The 18,347-nt window shown below is 45.3% G+C and overlaps 1 protein-coding gene across 2 annotated transcripts in view; it reads right to left on the reverse strand.

The window, feature by feature from the left end:
• Positions 1–8,008: 8,008 nt before the first annotated feature.
• NTAQ1 (N-terminal glutamine amidase 1) overlaps positions 8,009–18,347 on the reverse strand; it is a 42,845-nt gene continuing 32,506 nt past the window's right edge. For both annotated transcript variants that reach the window (XM_075582243.1, XM_075582242.1), the window contains exon 6: positions 8,009–9,282. In XM_075582243.1, coding sequence (XP_075438358.1) covers positions 9,176–9,282 — 107 coding nt within the window. In that variant the 3' untranslated portion in view covers positions 8,009–9,175. The remainder of the gene's footprint in view (positions 9,283–18,347) is intronic.

The following is an 18,347-nucleotide window of genomic DNA, read 5'->3' on the forward strand; positions in this document are numbered from 1 at the left end:
TAAAAAAAAGGTCCCGAATTACACTGCACTCTAACCCTTCAGAAATGTCAAACTTCACTTTTAATAAGATAGGTAAAATGTTACCCCTCTTGGACACATTTTATAATAATATTTGCTATAAAGATGCAGTCCCAGAAGAATAGCAGAGTTGCCAAATGCATGTCGGGTAGAAGTGAAGCGAGCGGAAGCACAACATCATTACAGGACAACCTGGCGGGGAGGTTACCTTCTATTCCCTTTCACCCAAATTTCCCATTCGCCTACCAAGCAGTTAGGGCAATAAATATATACTGTATATAGGGCATACAGAGGAACCTGCTACTAACAACATGTGTTTGGAGTATTTTTGCCTCTCTCCTCATTATTATTCTGTGAATACTTAGCTCTCCTTCTATAAGTCTATCCCCTCTGTATCTCTGTAGAGTAGACTCTCCTCTGACTGTAGCTGTTTACTCTGCAATAGCTATTGTTGTAATAATAGGAGCAGTCTACTCAACATGATGGAAAGTTTGCCACATAAAGGAGTATTGAGTACTTACAGTATATTCACGACCTCCCTATAGTGACTACCTCTAAATAGCTGTATGGTTACCTGGACTGCACCTTTTATTTTTATTATTATATGTGCAAGGGTGCTAAAGTTGTAATTATCTTATTAAGAGTTTAGTTTTACGTTTCTGAACAGTAAGAGAGCAGTGGAGGGACTAAGTGCAATTAGAGACTTTTTTTTCTCTTGTTTGACATTCAGAGCTGTTTTTCAGATACGCTTTGCAGAGCAAAAACACTCTAAGCTGAATTATCCCAAAGAATATCTGCATATTTTATTTTGGAAGATGGTCTTGGCCAACTGTGAAAGATCTGGCACGGATCACAGGTTTCAAATTTTCCTCTTCGGTACAGTACCTTCAAGACTTATTGGGTTTCATCCAATAACTAATTTCTTAACAGGACAATGTTTTAACCAAACACACACAAATAATGTTTGCTTTAGCATCTAATTTCAGCCTGGGGAACATCATGAGTAGACAATAATACATTTAAATTCAATATTTCTCAAGAGAATAATAAATGACTCTCGGGCATTTGAACACTGAAAGCAACAGAAGATTTCAGGAAGGAATTGCCTATGATGTTGTTTACCCTGATTCTCAGGTGATTCTCTGATTAGCTTTTGCTAGGATTATACAGTACATGCTCTTTTCTAACTGTTGTATACCTTACTGTCTCTCTCTCTCTGTGCATAGCCTCAGGGCCAATGACAGCTTTCTCTAGAGTTTCAACTGGGGCCCCTGTGTCTGCAACCTTGCGAGTCCCCCTCTATCTGTTACACTAACCCCCTGCTCACACACCTCCTCGCTCTCACACACCCTCTGTTTATCTCCAACTTTCAAAATACTCAATCCCTCTTCCTCGCCCTCCCCCCATATATCTCTCTCCCTCTCACTCTTCCTGCCCCTCTCCCACCTCCCTCTTTCCACCTCCACATCTCCCTTACACCCTCTCGCTGCTCTCTCTTGCTCACGCCCCCTCTTACATGCCCTCTTTCACACTCACACTCCTTCCTCATTCTTCCCCCTCTCTATCACTCTCCCCCTCACACTTCCCTCTCATCCATCCACCCTCCATCTCTTACACCCCCGCTTTCACTCACTCACCCCCTCGTCCTCTCCCTCAATCCCCCTCCCTCTCAAATCCCACTTCCCCTAACACTCAATCACCCCCACACTCAATTTCCTCCTCCTCACACTCAACCTCCACACTCAATACCCCACCACACACTCAATCCCCCCCACCACACACTCAATACACACACTCTATTTTACCTTGGGGATGAGGCCTCCAGTGCTGCAGGTGCAGAGTTTGGGCTTGACTTCCGGGTTGGATGAAATTCAGGCGTCGACCAGCACGCAAGGTGGGGGGTGGGGGGGAGTGGGGTGAAGGCTGGACCACACCTGGGGAGAGTCAGCCGGCCAGGACAGTTGTCCCAGCTCCCATCCCCTGTCGGCGGCCTTAGACAAACACCAGTCTTCTCTGCTCTTTGAATATGATAACTATGTTGGAATTCTGCCCACTGCCAATTAAGTTTATAAGTCACCAAATCAGTTACATCTAAATAAGCTAACTGCGATCACTCCTAAAATATCCTAATCATGGCCTATTAACTTGAAGATGCAGTGCAGGGTCCAGTTGAGAGTGAGGTTACAAGGTGTTACCAGTATACTAGCATACAAACATGCAAGACGCTCCCAGCACTCTTAGCGGAAAAAAAACTTAGCAATCAATTTACCAAAAAGAGCAGCAATGACAAAAAGTGAATACACATTCACATAAAGGAAATCCGTGCATATATCTACAGAGACAGTAGTGTTCTAGGTCAAAAAAACATGCAAAAAGTGAAGAGACATAGGGCATAAAAGTAAATGGTCACAGGTTTTTCTTCATATCAGCCAAGGGAGGTTTTGGGTCCCAGCAGCTCTGTTCAGGGATCTAATTCATAAATGAGAGAACACAGGGTAGTAACGAGTTAAATGAACAGGGAAGGGGAGGGGGGTAAACATGAATGGAGTAAACTAAATAAGGGGGGCAACGTTACGGGGGAAGAACCCAATCTTTAGGCCCATTTCCAAAGTCAAACAAAAAGGCAATGGTACTTCCCTTTCTCCTGTTTGAGTGGTGGGTGATTGGAGCGAATAACCGATAATCAGCCCAAAAAGTTAAAGTCCCCTTCCAAACGCAAAGCTTTTCGTAGTTGAGATGCCAGAATACAGGCATATTTTATTTACATTTTTCTTTTTAAGGAAATAGCAAGAAAAAAAGCTGCATTATAAATTTTTTCTACAGATTAATGATATGTTCCTAATGATAATTGCCTATAAAGGTGAATGGCCTAATTGGTACTGCAGGAGAAAATATTTTACCCTTGGTCTCAGAGGGTCACTTAACATTCAGAAGATCCTGCTCAACACACAGTGACATCAAACATTAAAGAGGATGAATGCAGTAGAGTCCGAAGTGGTCAATCGGGATGTTTCTGGTCAAAACCTCCATGTATGTTAACAAGGGTTTTCATCCAACATTATGTCCTTTCCCGTCTCTCAGTAATTTTGTTCCTAGAAGAAGCTGCTCCAAAAAACTATGCAAATTACTCTTATGCAGGGTCATGCTAATAACAGTCTAGACCAGGGGTCGGCAACCTGTGGCTCCCGAGCCACATGCGGCTCTTTCCGCTCCTACTTATGGCTCTATGCAGGTTGCCGACCCCCAGCTTCTGCCTCTCTCCCTCACTATCCTGGCAGTGGCTGGTGGGCCCGGCCTGTGCTGGTCGGGCCTGCCTCTCTCCAGTACTGTCTCACGCTGGGCTCTCATGCCGGTGCATGACAGAAGTGCATGTCACAACTTTCGGCACAAGCCGACATCACAGCCTGGCGTGGGACAGTACAGGAGAGAGGCAGGCAAGCAGCTGGGGAGGCGTCGGGCCCGGCAGCAACAAGAGGCCCGACCAGCGCCAGCCAGCCGCCCATCCCCAGCCATCGGCAGGACAGGGAGGGAGAGAGGCCCAATGTAAGTGTATATGTGCATATATGGCAGATGATCAGAAGCTTTTTATTATTAATAGTATTCAATATATCCTCACACATAATTATTTTATATTTGAAGATATTTATTATTTACAGACTTGTGGGATAGCTATGAGGACCAAGTTTGCCCCTAGCTATGCTTTTTATGGGCTTCTGGGAGAATTTTATTTGGAATAATATCCCATTTGTCTCTCATTTGGTCACATGGAAAAGGTTTATTGATGATGATGTTGTTTTCATTTGGGATGATGATCTCAATATCCTCAATGAATTTTTGATATGTTTAAACACCAACTGTCTGGGCCTAAAATTTACATCTAAAATGAGCTCGACAGGAATTTAATTTTTGGACCTTTGGTTATTCATTGAGAATGGCACTTACCAGAACTCCCTCCTACTGTCTCTGTACGTTCTCCCTAGCTAACAATTAGACTGTAAGCTCCTCGGGGCAGGGACTCCTCTTCCTTAATGTTACTTTTGTCTGAAGCACTTATTCCCATGACCTGTTATTTATATTATCTGTTAATTATTTGATTACCACATGTATTACTACTGTGAAGCGCTATGTACATTAATGGCGCTATATAAGTAAAGACATACAATACAATACAATGGGATGATGCATACCAAAACTTATAGAAAACCTGTTGAGTGCAATGGGTTTTTGGATGCAAAAAGCAATCCCCATCCCAAATGGATTAACACTATTCTGTTTGGCCAATTCCAGCATTTTCAAAGGAATAGATCAAAAATGAGTGACTTCAACACTCAGTCACTGGAATTGAAAGAGAGAATTTTTAGAAATAAATGTCAATCATGAAGTGGTTGAGCAAGCATTCCAGAAAGCTATTGATCTAGATAGGAGTCTTCTGTTGACTTCTAAACAACATCAGAATTCCAATGCTGAAAGTAATGAAATAGATGATACAATTAAGTTTATTACTAAATGCAATTCTTCAGCTGGAAACATCAATAGAATTTTAAGAAAACATTGGAATATTTTTACAGCAGATCCAATATTGGGCCCTACATTGTCCAACACCCCTAGTGTGATATACAAGAAAAATAACAACCTTAAAACTGCCTTGGCCCCTACAGTTCTAAGGAATAAGGAAAGCCGTGATGCAAAAACCTGGTTTCATTCTAGACCTCAGGGATGTGGTCTGACAAGATGCATAACTTGTTCATTTATGGATACAAAAAATAACAAGATATTTACATCAAAGCATACAAAAAAAGAATATTGCATTAAAGAATTGATAAAATGACACCAATTTGTGTGGTGCTAAAGACCAAATACAGACATAGCATTACCCTGATAAAGCACTTAGGGTGAAACGCGTTGGAGGGGAGACACCTTCGCTTGTTTGTCTGTATGACCAATAAATTATATTATTTTTTATGGATTACGCATTCTCTCACTTTCTGTTCCCATGAGTAGTGCTCTGTTTTTTCCATTTTCCTGTCTTAAAGAATTGATAGGGTAAAGGATAAGATCAGGAAACTGCCGCTCCTCATGCAAAACTAAGACTCACCAGCAAAATTGGCTAAAAAAATGTTTTATTAAGCTACATAAAACGGATACTGGATCCACAGACAAAAAACAACCTTCAAGGCTCTCACTAGTATTGATTTGCTATTGATTGCAGATAAGTACTATTTCTAAACTAAATCTGTAATTATTGAATATTTACAATTTAAACATTCAGTATATTTATTTTGTATTTTTATATTTATTTTGTATTTATTATATTTTTATATTTGTTTGTCTATTTAAGGCATCTTGTATTATCCTTCACATTAAAATTGATATTAATATATAATTCATTTTATTTTGTATTTTTATATTTATTTTTTGTTATTATATTTTTATATTTGTTTGTCTATGTAAGGCATCTTGTATTATCCTTCACATTAAAATTGATATTAATATATAATTCATTGACCAACCAATTCTTAGGTCTGTTAGTCCAACCTTACTTTGAATAGTAATGTATGAATAATCGAATATTATTTGTACGTGGCATGTATATCCAACCTGCATAGTTGGAGATTATAAAGCCATGCCGCAAATTGTATTATTTATTGGAAGGATATATAATACAGTGCTCTAAATAAACAATATGTTAAGTCATTACATCATCATTGGTTCATACAGATGTACATTGAATCACGTGTGAAACAGCAGGAAAGAGGACTGAGGGGATGGGGGGGAGGAGAAATGGAGGTGGGAGAGGGAGGGAGGGGTGAAGGGGGGGAGGAGGGGAAAGGAGACCCAGAAGGAATCATATATATATATATATATATCATCCCAGGCTATGTTTAAATAATAATAGGCTATGTTTAAAAGCTATGTTTAAAACAGCGTGAATTGGCATAAGGGTTCCATGTAATAAAGGACTTGAGACAAAAGGTGGCACTGTGTGCTCATTTGCATGTCATTTCCCAGAATCCCTTGCTGCAGTGGAAGCACTGTATGCTAGGTGATAATGGCGAAAAGCAGGGTTGCAGACCTGTCTAAAACATAGTAATATTTTTATATGATATATATTGGCCTTCCTGGGTGTATTACTAGGTCTTCGTATAATTTTGGAAGGAAGTAAAAAAACAAAAACTGGTAACCTATGTTTCTTAAATCATAAAAAAAAAAAATCTTTATTTTTTGATGAAACTTCCAAACTTAAGCCCACATCTAAAAGTGTTTTAAATTCCCATTCAAATACAGTAATCAACTTTTTGGACAATGTTTTGTACGTCTTAACATCACTCAATATTATTGTTATATTCCTTCACATATTCTTGATCCATAGCGAGCGAGGGTGAAGGAAACGCCACGCAACGACGTGCCAAGTCTAGAAAGCCACGGTGGGCGTCCCAATCTCTGGAAACACTTCCTATTTGATCCGCGATTGTAACGCTCGCGCTGCCCACAAACAAGACAAGACCCCAGCACTGAGGTGGGACGGTATAACACCACACACCCGCAGCAGCGGAGACGTGCCTGGAAGGCGGATAGTTTAGCGTAGCCGGGTCTGGGTTGGAGAGTGTAGGAGATGCGGTAAACTTGCCGAGTTCCGGGATTGGAGAAGACAGGATAGTAGGGGTCCGCAAGCCGTGGTCTGGGATTGGAGAGAGCAGCGTAGTCCGAGTCCTTATGCCGTGTTCAAGGGTAGGAGAGATCGCCGTAGTCGAGGGTATGTCAAAGTCCAAAATCCAGAAGGGTCCACCAACAAGCCGAGTCGGTACACAAGAGGTTAACTGCAAAGGAGACAGAGCACTGCACAAACGAAGTGAGCTTCACGAGGCTAAAAAGGAGTATGCTGAGCAAAGCATAGGAGGAAGCAGGAAGTATTTAAAGGCAGGACAGGCCAATGGGGACAAGGGGCGGAGCGGATGCGCGGCCCCAGCGGAGCTGGGATAGGCTGCAGGCAAACAAGGCAGGGAAGAGAGACTTGCCACGCAGATAGGGATGGTTGCATGTCATCGAGTGTGCGCTCTGCGCGGGAGAGACACATGACGCGTGCGGGAGGCGGGACCAGGTTCCGTGTGGCAGCAGAAGAGCCGCGGGTGCGCCCGCGCTCCGTAATGAGAGCGGGGCAGCGCGCATGGGCAGGAACAGTGGCCGCAGCAGCAGCAGGTAAGGAGGGAACACACAGCAAAGGTTCCCTGATTCCATACAGAGATGCTTGATACACATATCCGTTTGTGATACACTATTAGGCTCATTTAACATAGAAATAAAAAGCAAAGTAAAGCAAAAAGTTTATTAGAGAAAAAGGACCTACAAAAGTGTGAGCCTTCATGAAAATTGTGAGTGCATCAAACGAGACCCCTAGTGAGTACAACAGTACTACACTATTATGGCCTTTCACATGTGGATAACCCCCGATCCCATCATTTTATGAAGTGCATTTACCCTTCTCCTCATCTGATAAAGAAAATATTGTTGAGATATGCGCCAAAGAAAATGTTACTGAGTGCATAGAGCTGCTTTATTGAATTGGCACGGTTTGTCAGAACATACTACTACACCATTGGGTTTTTTTGTTCTTCTTTCTCTGTCTGAGATCAACTATCTTGGCCCATGTAAAAACTTGATGAGTCACATTGTCTTGGTTTAAAGTCTCAAAGTCCCCAAATGATTAGTGTTTATCAGGGGGTGGGAATTTTCTCACGCTCACATTTTTATTCCTGAGGGCCGCTCTGCCAAAACATGTCAGCAATATCACTCCAAGTTTCTATTTCCGTGGCAGTAAAACGAGGCAGTGAGAATACTGACCTGGCTACTTTACAATGTTATTAGAGAATAAATATAAAGAATTTCTAGAACGTTTTTACCTATGAAGTATATAATATGTAATGTTTCACCAAGAATGGGTAGGAAGGGAAATGTCACATCTGTTTAAAAATCAGCAACCTAAACACAGAACAAACTTGGTATATTTTAATTGTATGAAAACCATGAAAACAAAGGAAAGTCCATAGAGTTGTGGACGTCATACTGGTTCTTGCAAACCAGATCATCTTGGCAGGTACTGGCCCCTTGGTATGGAATAACATCAGCTACTCATGGCTCTACTATAAACTTCAGATATGTACGTTTAAATCCAAGAGAACTGGGATTTAAAAGCTTGAGTACGAACTATATTTTTGAAGAATTATGACATTGGTTAATATAAAAAAGTATGAATACATGCAAAATGATCAAATGAGGTTAAACATAAACATGCTCAACACCATAAACATCACAAATTGCCACCGCTGGTTTCGTGACCAGTAAGAGGCATTTATGATGAAAGAAAGCAAGGATTCTGCCAGTTCAGGCACCCGATTTCTCAGCTTGCGAATATCTCAACCTCACTGAGGTTTAGTGGCGAGTGTGTTGAGATTGATTTGATATGTCCCAATGAAGGAATTATTTAATATCCTGAAGCAAGGCAACTGTAGCTGTCTTACAATGATGTGCCTCCCCAGGGAAATCACTCAAGCACGTCCACATCATTGTTACTGTTGGTTTTATAATTGGAGATACGTGTACAGTGTATTTCAATTTAGATCCAGAAAGTACAACAATATATTCCAAAGAATATAACATACGTATCCCATTTGTTAGAGGCTAATTAACTGTGTTGCGGTCAGCAGGGCCAGTAATGCATTGCAATGTGTTGCTCACCCCGTTGACAGCCAGAGGGTTGAGGGATCATTTCTAAATAATGTTATGTTGCTGCAATCAAAAAAAGTCACGTATATTAGACTCCATTATTACATGTTTGTTAAAAAAAAATGTCCTTTTAATTTTTTACCCAAAATGAAAAACTGCAGGTAAATATTACAGTTTAATTTATTATTAGAATGGAAAGGGTAAAAGCAGTTTCTAAAACAAAAATGTTGGTTTGAACCCAAAGTGCCCAAGGCTTTAATTCCCACTGAAGGATGATATTCCTCGCTGAGTCCTCTGCGGCACATCTGCATGCAGCTCCGCGTTTAGAAGTCCATGAATAAGTGATGTGGAATGGAAACTTGTGTGTTCCGAACAATGACGTATTTCTTCTTCATCGCCAGCGCAGCACTTTCCTGAAAGGGTTAAGTCTCCTATTTCAACTCGGTGTGCTATACCGCTGAGCAAAGTCTGGCAATGTGTATACGCTGCCCCATCCAACCTGCGGGTCCATGCTGATAAAATCATCCAGGTTCATGGTCGAGTCTGGAAAAAGAAAAAAAAACCGCTGAAGTTTAAGGTTAAGGTTTTCCTACATGCCACATTCAGTGAGTGCACTGCAAGCATCTACCCGCTCTGCCCCATCACATTCCTGCTCCTTTATATTATGTGAATGGAGAATTAGGAGCCACGATTCAGTATAGAGGGAATGGGATCTTACACTCTACTGTATGCACAGATTTCCAGCCAAATGCTTAGCACCTAACACCAACCCTTCCAGTTATAGTTACCCGCACCGCCCGAGCACAATGCAAATCCCTGTGCCTCAGGAACCAAAATCATAGATTGTAAGCTCCACAGGGCAGGGACCTGCAAAATGTCTCTGTAAAGCGCTGTTTAAAACTAACAGCGCTATACAAGAACATGTTATTATTATTAACAGAGTTTTGATATTTTTGTGACTTGCTGATTAACTCCACTGAGGTGTGTTACAATAGTAAAACTGTAAGGAATCCACTACTGGCTTTGACTATTGCCTTGCAGACTTGTGCAGTTGCAGGCTTCCTCTGGCAATCTATGGCACAGGTGCTGCCTCTCATTGCAGCTTCTGCCCTGTGCTACTTCATTGGAGGAATTCTCACACACCCTCCTCCTGTGATTGGATCTCCGCCCTTTATATTCTAGGCGTTGGCTCTGAACCAGCGCCGAGCATAACTATTCATATCTCTATGTTACTGACTCTGCCACAAACCACCCCAGGCCTCTCTCCTAGTGTTCTTACCTTCAAGTTCCTGAGTATCCAGAGGCCTGGTCCTGGACGTCTGTGCTGAAGCGTTGTTGCCAGCACTGGCCTGCTGCTATCTCCTTGCAGTGGCCTACCCCGGACGTCTGTGCTGAAGCGTTGATGCCAGCACTGGTAACTGCTGCATTCCCTCCTAGCAGTGGCTACCCTTCCTGTCCTGTGGCCTGCCGCTATTCTCCTGTAGTGGCCTATCCTGGACGCCTGTGCTGAAGCGTTGATGCCAGCACTGGTACTGCTGCATTCCCTCCTAGCAGTGGATACCTTTCCTGTCCTGCGGCCTGCTGCTATCCTCCTGCAGTGGCCTGTCCTGGACCTCCGTGCTGAAGCGTTGATGCCAGCACTGGTACTGCTGCATTCCCTCATAGCAGTAGATACCTTTCCTTTCCTGCGGCCTGCTGCTATTCCCTTGCAGTGGCCTGCCTTGGACTTCTGTGCTGAAGCGTTGGTTCTTCCCGACGCTGCCCTGCGGTGAACTCCGGCCAGCCTGCTGTCTCCTCCTGCTGAGATCGGCGTCATGGGCCGAGGCCGCACCTCGCGCAGAAGCCACCCCCGCGCTCACGCTCCTAAGCTGAAGCGGGGAAATCCTGACTACCTGTTGCCGAACTCCTGCTTCCATAACGACGATGCTGCCTTCTCCAATCCTGACCCTGCGATGTACGACTACGAACTGCGCACTCCGGATCAGTCTGCGTGGACTCAGGTCGGTGATTATATAACCCCACCTCAGCCCCGCGGTCCGGTCCCGGTTTGTGGCGAGCATCGGCGTAACAGTATGCTCGGCCAGTTAAAACCGGACCGCGCCGTGGCGGGGGATGGCAATTTTCCAACTGAAGTTATGTCCCGTCCTGCGTATCAGTCCCACTATGAAGGCCAGTATTTGTGTGAAGTACTACCCCTGATTGATGAACTGTGGACGTATGAAGGTTTAACCCCTTTGCAAAGACAATGCCGTTGTGATCTCTTTATTAAGGCTTACTGCATCCTCAACTTAAAACAGTCTCTAGCCGCTTGTATTCGCTCTCCTGATTCCCCTTTAACCTGGGATAATGTGAACCCTATGGAACTGGCCGACGCCCAAGAGGCAATCTATGCCCTGGCCTCATCACTGGACATTCATCTAGTAGAACAGAGCGCTCTCCTCATGTTGGCTCAGTCTCAAGATACACTCCATGTATTTTCCTCAACACTAGACACTCACATAATAGAACAGGATCCCCTCCTTGCCAGCCATGCTGCTGCTTGGCAGATTCTCTGTGCTACCAGTCCTGTTACTAAACCTGTGGGGTTACCTCTCTCTCCTAAGAATGGTCAAACCATTTCTCTGTCGCTGCCCGCTAAGGAAGAAGCTGCCACGCTCCCTAATCCTGAGTTAACCTCCCTAAGTTCTGTCCCTGAGGTTATTTCGGTCTTAACCCCTGCTAGTCAGGCTTATGCGTTCCCCACTGTAAATCCCTGCAGTACCCAGGTCAGTGTGTCTTCCCTAGCACCAGAGAATGAATCCTGTTTGCCCTCTTTTCCTAAACCAAAAATTCTAAGCTCTGTTTCCGAGGTTTTTTCTGTATTAACCCCTGCTAGTCTGCTCTGTGAGGTTCCTACTGTTAACCCTAGTATTCCGCAGTCTAATGATAGGTCCCTAGGGCAAGAGGCAGAACCCCCTATGACCCCACTCTCGGAGACTAGCTTCTATTTCTCTGATTCTCAGGTACAGAGTAATTTAACCCTTGGGGTTTTTCCTATGTTAACCCCTGCAGGTCAGCCCTGTGAACCTTCCTTGGTAGATCCCTTTAGTTCGTCAGTCAGGGACACCTCCTTAGCCTCAGAGGATCAACCCCTTTTGTCCTCTGACTCGGCTAAAATTCTCGGGGTTATGCCCCCTGAACTTTCGGCAATAATACTGGCTCCAGTAAAAAGTACTCTGGAGCCGTTTGTTTCTCTAAACCTGTTCGCAGAATCCCTACTCCTAGGTATTTCACTCACCCCGTCTGTCACTCAGAGAGCTGAGACCCCTGCTTCTGAGCATAGACCCCTTTTCGTGGAATCTGTTGTCGTTTCTGATGTCCCAGACACTCCTTCCCAGATACCCACTTCAGAGACCAGCACAGGCGTGGTTACCCCACTTGCACTGTCTGAGTTCTCCTTTTCTCAAATCCTAGGGTTTAAAGCGAACAGTACATATTATGCTCCTTTCCAAGTGACCCCTACTGAGATCAGCGTATCTGCTGTTGCTCCCTCAGTACCATTAAAGTTAGGGCCCTTCTTTTTGAAGGATCAGGCTTTCAAGTTTGAGACTCCCTTTATCCCTGACTTTGTAAATCTGCAGTCCCTTCTCACTGTAGTTAAAAGTTCTCTAGCAGCCGCTGAGTTAAGCTTTGCCGCTGCCAAATCTTCTGTTATAGAAGCAACCTTGCCTAGCTTACTTCTGTCTGTCCTATCTGTGATGCCTATCACCTTTACTAAAATTTCTGTTTTGCAAGGTATTTCTCCTATTAAATCTGTGATACCTGCAATTCCTTTAATCAGTTCCAAAACCCCTGTCACTAAGTCTCCCATGGAGTCTGATGCCCTCACTAGGGATTCTCAGGGACCCAATTCTGTAAAAAGCAAGATGTCCCTTGTGTCTGTTGGAGAGTTTACCCCAGTTTCTCTCACGGATCATGCCACAGCCTCCGGGATGATTAAAAATGACTTTAAGTCTGGGATGCCCATTCCTGTAATAATACTGTTTCACGCTGATTCGCCCACAGTATTCGGGGTATCCACTACTGACTGTATGTCTACTACCACGAACTCAGGGGTATCGCATTTGGAACTTTCCCTTTTTTCAGAAGATCCCGTCTTTAAAATGGACTTATTTTTCTCTGTGTCTTCCACAATACTTGGGGTACTTGCTATTGACTGTCCTGTCCCAAAACTAGGGTTACCTCTCAAAAAGGTGCCTGGAGCTACCGATGTTAAAAACCCTATGTTTAAAACAGTAACAATTTGCATTGCTTCTCCCACAGTATCATGTGAGACCTGGGTACCTGGGACCTCCACTCCGAAGCCAAGCTCTAGTTCTCTGTCTTCTTTCTCTGTGTTGGAGGCACCCAGCTTTAACCCCAAGACTTTTTTCCCTAAGGTTGATGCACCGCTTAACCGCCTGCCTTGTTTTTTGGATAAAATCTGTTTTCTCACCTTTCAAACAGACTCCTTACTCGCAGGTCTCTGTGCGGTGCCCAAAGTGCCCGATCTGTATGGCAATTGGCCTCTCCCTAAGACGAAGACACCCTTACTGGACCTCGTCGCTTTACCTGAAGCGTCCGTTCCTGTTCTCTATGGGTCCACTATGGGTATAGACATGCTTATTATGTCCTTCGCCAAGGCCACAATTTCGGATTTGATTCTCTCTAAAGATCACAAACCAAAGGAAGCGGATCCTTCTTCAACTGCCAGTACCATGACCAAGAGTTGCATGCACACTGCTACAGACTCTCGCAAATTGCTTGGGATAGCAACCCTGCTTGGTATCAAAAGTACCGCTGCTATAGTATGTAGTGAACCCTCCCGCCCCATTCCCTTGCTAACCACCACCCGGAATTCCTTGGAAGCTAAAGACTCTCGCAACTTCCTCCGTGCTGATTTCACCAAAGACATTGCCTTCTCTGAAGGTCCCTCTGCCATTTCTGTCCGACAATCTGTGTCCTGTGTCCCGTACTCTTGGACTATTACTATGCACCGGACACCTGGCTACTGTCCTTCCGATGTTCCCATTCCGGAGCCCTCAGGTCCCATTGTCCATGTACCAAGAACTGCAGTACCACCGCTGTCTTTCATGACACTCGCCAATGTACATCTGGATTGTGGACCTAATTCTCGCCGGAGACACTTCAGGAACAACTCAATGTCTCCCAGACCTATGAATGGTCCTGTTCACCCAGGCTTCTCACCCAGTGGTGGGGGTACTGTAAGGAATCCCAACAAACTATGGGCTTTCAACGCCACCTCTCGCCTAAGGAGGTTTAGGAACAATTCCATGTCCCCCAAATCTGTGATGGATCTTGTTCGTCCGGAGGTCTCACCTGAAGGGGGGGGTACTGTAAGGAATCCACTACTGGCTTTGACTATTGCCTTGCAGACTTGTGCAGTTGCAGGCTTCCTCTGGCAATCTATGGCACAGGTGCTGCCTCTCATTGCAGCTTCTGCCCTGTGCTACTTCATTGGAGGAATTCTCACACACCCTCCTCCTGTGATTGGATCTCCGCCCTTTATATTCTAGGCGTTGGCTCTGAACCAGCGCCGAGCATAACTATTCATATCTCTATGTTACTGACTCTGCCACAAACCACCCCAGGCCTCTCTCCTAGTGTTCTTACCTTCAAGTTCCTGAGTATCCAGAGGCCTGGTCCTGGACGTCTGTGCTGAAGCGTTGTTGCCAGCACTGGCCTGCTGCTATCTCCTTGCAGTGGCCTACCCCGGACGTCTGTGCTGAAGCGTTGATGCCAGCACTGGTAACTGCTGCATTCCCTCCTAGCAGTGGCTACCCTTCCTGTCCTGTGGCCTGCCGCTATTCTCCTGTAGTGGCCTATCCTGGACGCCTGTGCTGAAGCGTTGATGCCAGCACTGGTACTGCTGCATTCCCTCCTAGCAGTGGATACCTTTCCTGTCCTGCGGCCTGCTGCTATCCTCCTGCAGTGGCCTGTCCTGGACCTCCGTGCTGAAGCGTTGATGCCAGCACTGGTACTGCTGCATTCCCTCATAGCAGTAGATACCTTTCCTTTCCTGCGGCCTGCTGCTATTCCCTTGCAGTGGCCTGCCTTGGACTTCTGTGCTGAAGCGTTGGTTCTTCCCGACGCTGCCCTGCGGTGAACTCCGGCCAGCCTGCTGTCTCCTCCTGCTGAGATCGGCGTCATGGGCCGAGGCCGCACCTCGCGCAGAAGCCACCCCCGCGCTCACGCTCCTAAGCTGAAGCGGGGAAATCCTGACTACCTGTTGCCGAACTCCTGCTTCCATAACGACGATGCTGCCTTCTCCAATCCTGACCCTGCGATGTACGACTACGAACTGCGCACTCCGGATCAGTCTGCGTGGACTCAGGTCGGTGATTATATAACCCCACCTCAGCCCCGCGGTCCGGTCCCGGTTTGTGGCGAGCATCGGCGTAACAAAAACCCACCTCAATGGTAGTAACGGTTATAATAATACTAACTACTATAGGTTTTACAGGGTATACAGCATTTTGCAGGAAGTCTCTGAGTCTCCGAACCATGCAGCTTACAATTCTTGGTGAGGCACAGTGAGATAAAGTGACTTGCCAAAGGTCACGAGGAGAGCAGTCGCTGGGCTCCAAACCTGACTCACCCGCAAGTGTTCTTATCATTACTTTACTCCTTCAACCCAACTCTGCAGTTCAAACCTCTGGTCAACTCCGCGGAAGACTCGACATTTTCCTCTCCCTCCCCCAATTTTTAGGGGGTTTGTGCATTAACCAGACCTTGTTACTGTGCTGCAGTGTGTAAGGGGAATGTATTCACCTGTGTTGCATGTGTCAAATGCAAGGAACTGTTATATGCTTGTGATTTAAGCATTTAAGAGCAGGTTTACATTGAGCTAGGAAAGACTCACCCAGCACAGGTCCTCATGGGTCAGAAGTATTCTGGGATGCATTACTTAAAGAACCAATCCAAGCATCTTAAAAAAAATCAAAAACATCTTTTTTTTGTTTGTTTTGTTTTAATATATGCAGCCTGTGATTACCTTTATTGAAAACTAATGACCTAAACTGCCGATCGATTAGTTCTCCCGTGATCGATCAGCAAAATCCTGTTTCCCCTGGTTCACTAAATGGCTGCCTTTCCGTTTCAAATCAATCCTTCCGTCAGTGTGACTCAGCAGCTACAATGTATTCTTATATTACTAAGGTAACATTATCTATTGTTACAGTTTATAGCTGAAACTGCTGGAAATATTGGCAACAAATTATCACAAATAGGAAAGTGTTACAAAGATCTGCTGGGGAAGTGGCGAAACCTGCTATAGAAATCAAAGGATGCTCAGTATATTAAAACTCATGAAAAATGGCATTAAGAGTTGAATTTTAAAATAAAATAAAAATGTAGTAAGCATTATCTAATACTACAGTACTGATTAAAAAAAACATATGTAGGATATTGCTTGGATTGCTCCTTTTAAAAAAAAAATTTGGGTGGTTTTAGCAAGTTTACAATTATTCCTGATTTCTTTCAGGTTTTTTTTACTGGCACGTGCAAACCGGGTCTGTGCCAGATTCACTAGGACATTTACCAGAACTGTGCCAGATTCACCAGGACATTTACCGGGACTGTGCCAGATTCACCAGGACATTTACCGGGACTGTGCCAGATTCACCAGGACATTTACCGGGACTGTGCCAGATTCACCAGGACATTTACCAGAACTGTGCCAGATTCACCAGGACATTTACCAGAACTGTGCCAGATTCACCAGGACATTTACCGGGACTGTGCCAGATTCACCAGGACATTTACCAGAACTGTGCCAGATTCACCAGGACATTTACCGGGACTGTGCCAGATTCACCAGGACATTTACCGGGACTGTGCCAGATTCACCAGGACATTTACCGGGACTGTGCCAGATTCACCAGGACATTTACCGGGACTGTGCCAGGACATTTGGCAGCTTGGAAGTTTAGCTCATGCATAATGTTATTTTATTAGAAAAATTACAACAGACTCCACAAGGTTTTAATCCTCCATTCAGAAGCAAGCATAGCTACTCAATTGTGACTGGTGAAACTTGGGGTTTCATTCATTTGCAAGCAGCAGATAACTGCATGTATTAAAACAGCAGTCCGAGCCAATAATAATAATAAAAAAAAATGTGTGTGTGTGTGTACTGTATATATATATATATAGGATTGTCGAACACTGTGTATATATATATATATATATATATATATATATATATATATATATATATATATATATATATATATATATATATATAGTGTTCGACAATCCTATACGAGTGGATTTAACCCCCGGGCGAGTAAATATTGGCCCAAGCAGCACGCGTGTTTGTTTTTTTCAATTTCCCTGCTCGCGCTGGCTGAAAAAAAAAATCAATCCCCCTACCTGACAGCTGATTGGCGCGCGCTCCCAGGCTTCGTGGGCGCGCGGCCAGGCTCTATATGAGCCCGCCCCCAACGAGCGGCCATTCTTTATGGCTGGAAATATGTTAGAGAGTAAGTACTCTCTAATCCTCCATCCTGCGGCCTCTCTGCTCCTTCCCTGCCTCCTAGGTGTTCCCCCTTAATCCCCGCTTCTCTCCCCGGTCCCCGCGCCATTTCCTGCTTCCCACCGATACCCACGCGGGGCGGAGGTGTTCCTCCTTAATCCCTGCTTCCCACCGATACCCGCGCCACTTCCTGCTCCCACCTGTTCTCCGCGCGGGGCGGAGGTGTTCCCCCTTAATCCCCGCTTCCCACCGATACCTGCGCCACTTCCTGCTTCCCCCCAATTCCCGCGTGGGGCTGGAGATGGTAGCGGGGGTGTTCCCCCCTTACCTCCTTGGTCTCCGCTTCCCCACGGTCCTGTGGCTGCCCTCGCAGGGCGGGAGATAGTTGCGGGGGGCGAGCGGGGCAGTGGTGGTGCTCGGTCGCGCAGCCTTTCCTCTTCTTCCCCCTGTCGTGTGTGTGTGTATGTGTGCATGGGAGTGTGTGTATGTGTGTGTGTGCATGGGAGAGTGTGTGTGTGCATGGGAGTGTGTGTGTGCATGGGAGTGTGTGTGTGCGCATGGGAGAGTGTGTGTGTGTATGGGAGAGTGTGTGCATGTGTGCGAGTGTGTGTGTGTATGGGAAAATGTGTATGTGTGTGTGCATGGGAGAGTGTGTGTGTGCGTGTGTGTGTGTGTGCGTGTGCGTGGGAGAGTGTGTGTGTATGCATGCATGGGAGAGTGTGTGTGTGTGTAGGATACCAGAAGTGTCACATCACCCCAATCACCCCGTCACCCAATCACCCCGTCACCCAATCAACCCCCCTGTCTCTCGCCCTCTGTCTCTCGCCCTCTGTCTCTCACCCTCTCTCTCCATCTCCATCTCTCTCTCGCCCTCTCTCTCGCCCCCTCTCTCTCGCCCTCTCTCTCTCACCCTCTCTCTCTCACCCTCTCTCTCACCCCCTCTCTCTCACCCCCCCCTCTCTCTCTCTCACACACCCCCCTCTCTCTCTCCCTCTCTCTCTCACCCCCGCTCTCTCTCACCCTCTCTCACCCCCTCTCTCTCTCACCCTCTCTCTGTGTCTGTCTCACACTGTTTCTGGATCTCTTATTTACC

Source organism: Ascaphus truei, chromosome 2, assembly GCF_040206685.1.
Source record: "Ascaphus truei isolate aAscTru1 chromosome 2, aAscTru1.hap1, whole genome shotgun sequence".
Taxonomy (NCBI): domain Eukaryota; kingdom Metazoa; phylum Chordata; class Amphibia; order Anura; family Ascaphidae; genus Ascaphus; species Ascaphus truei.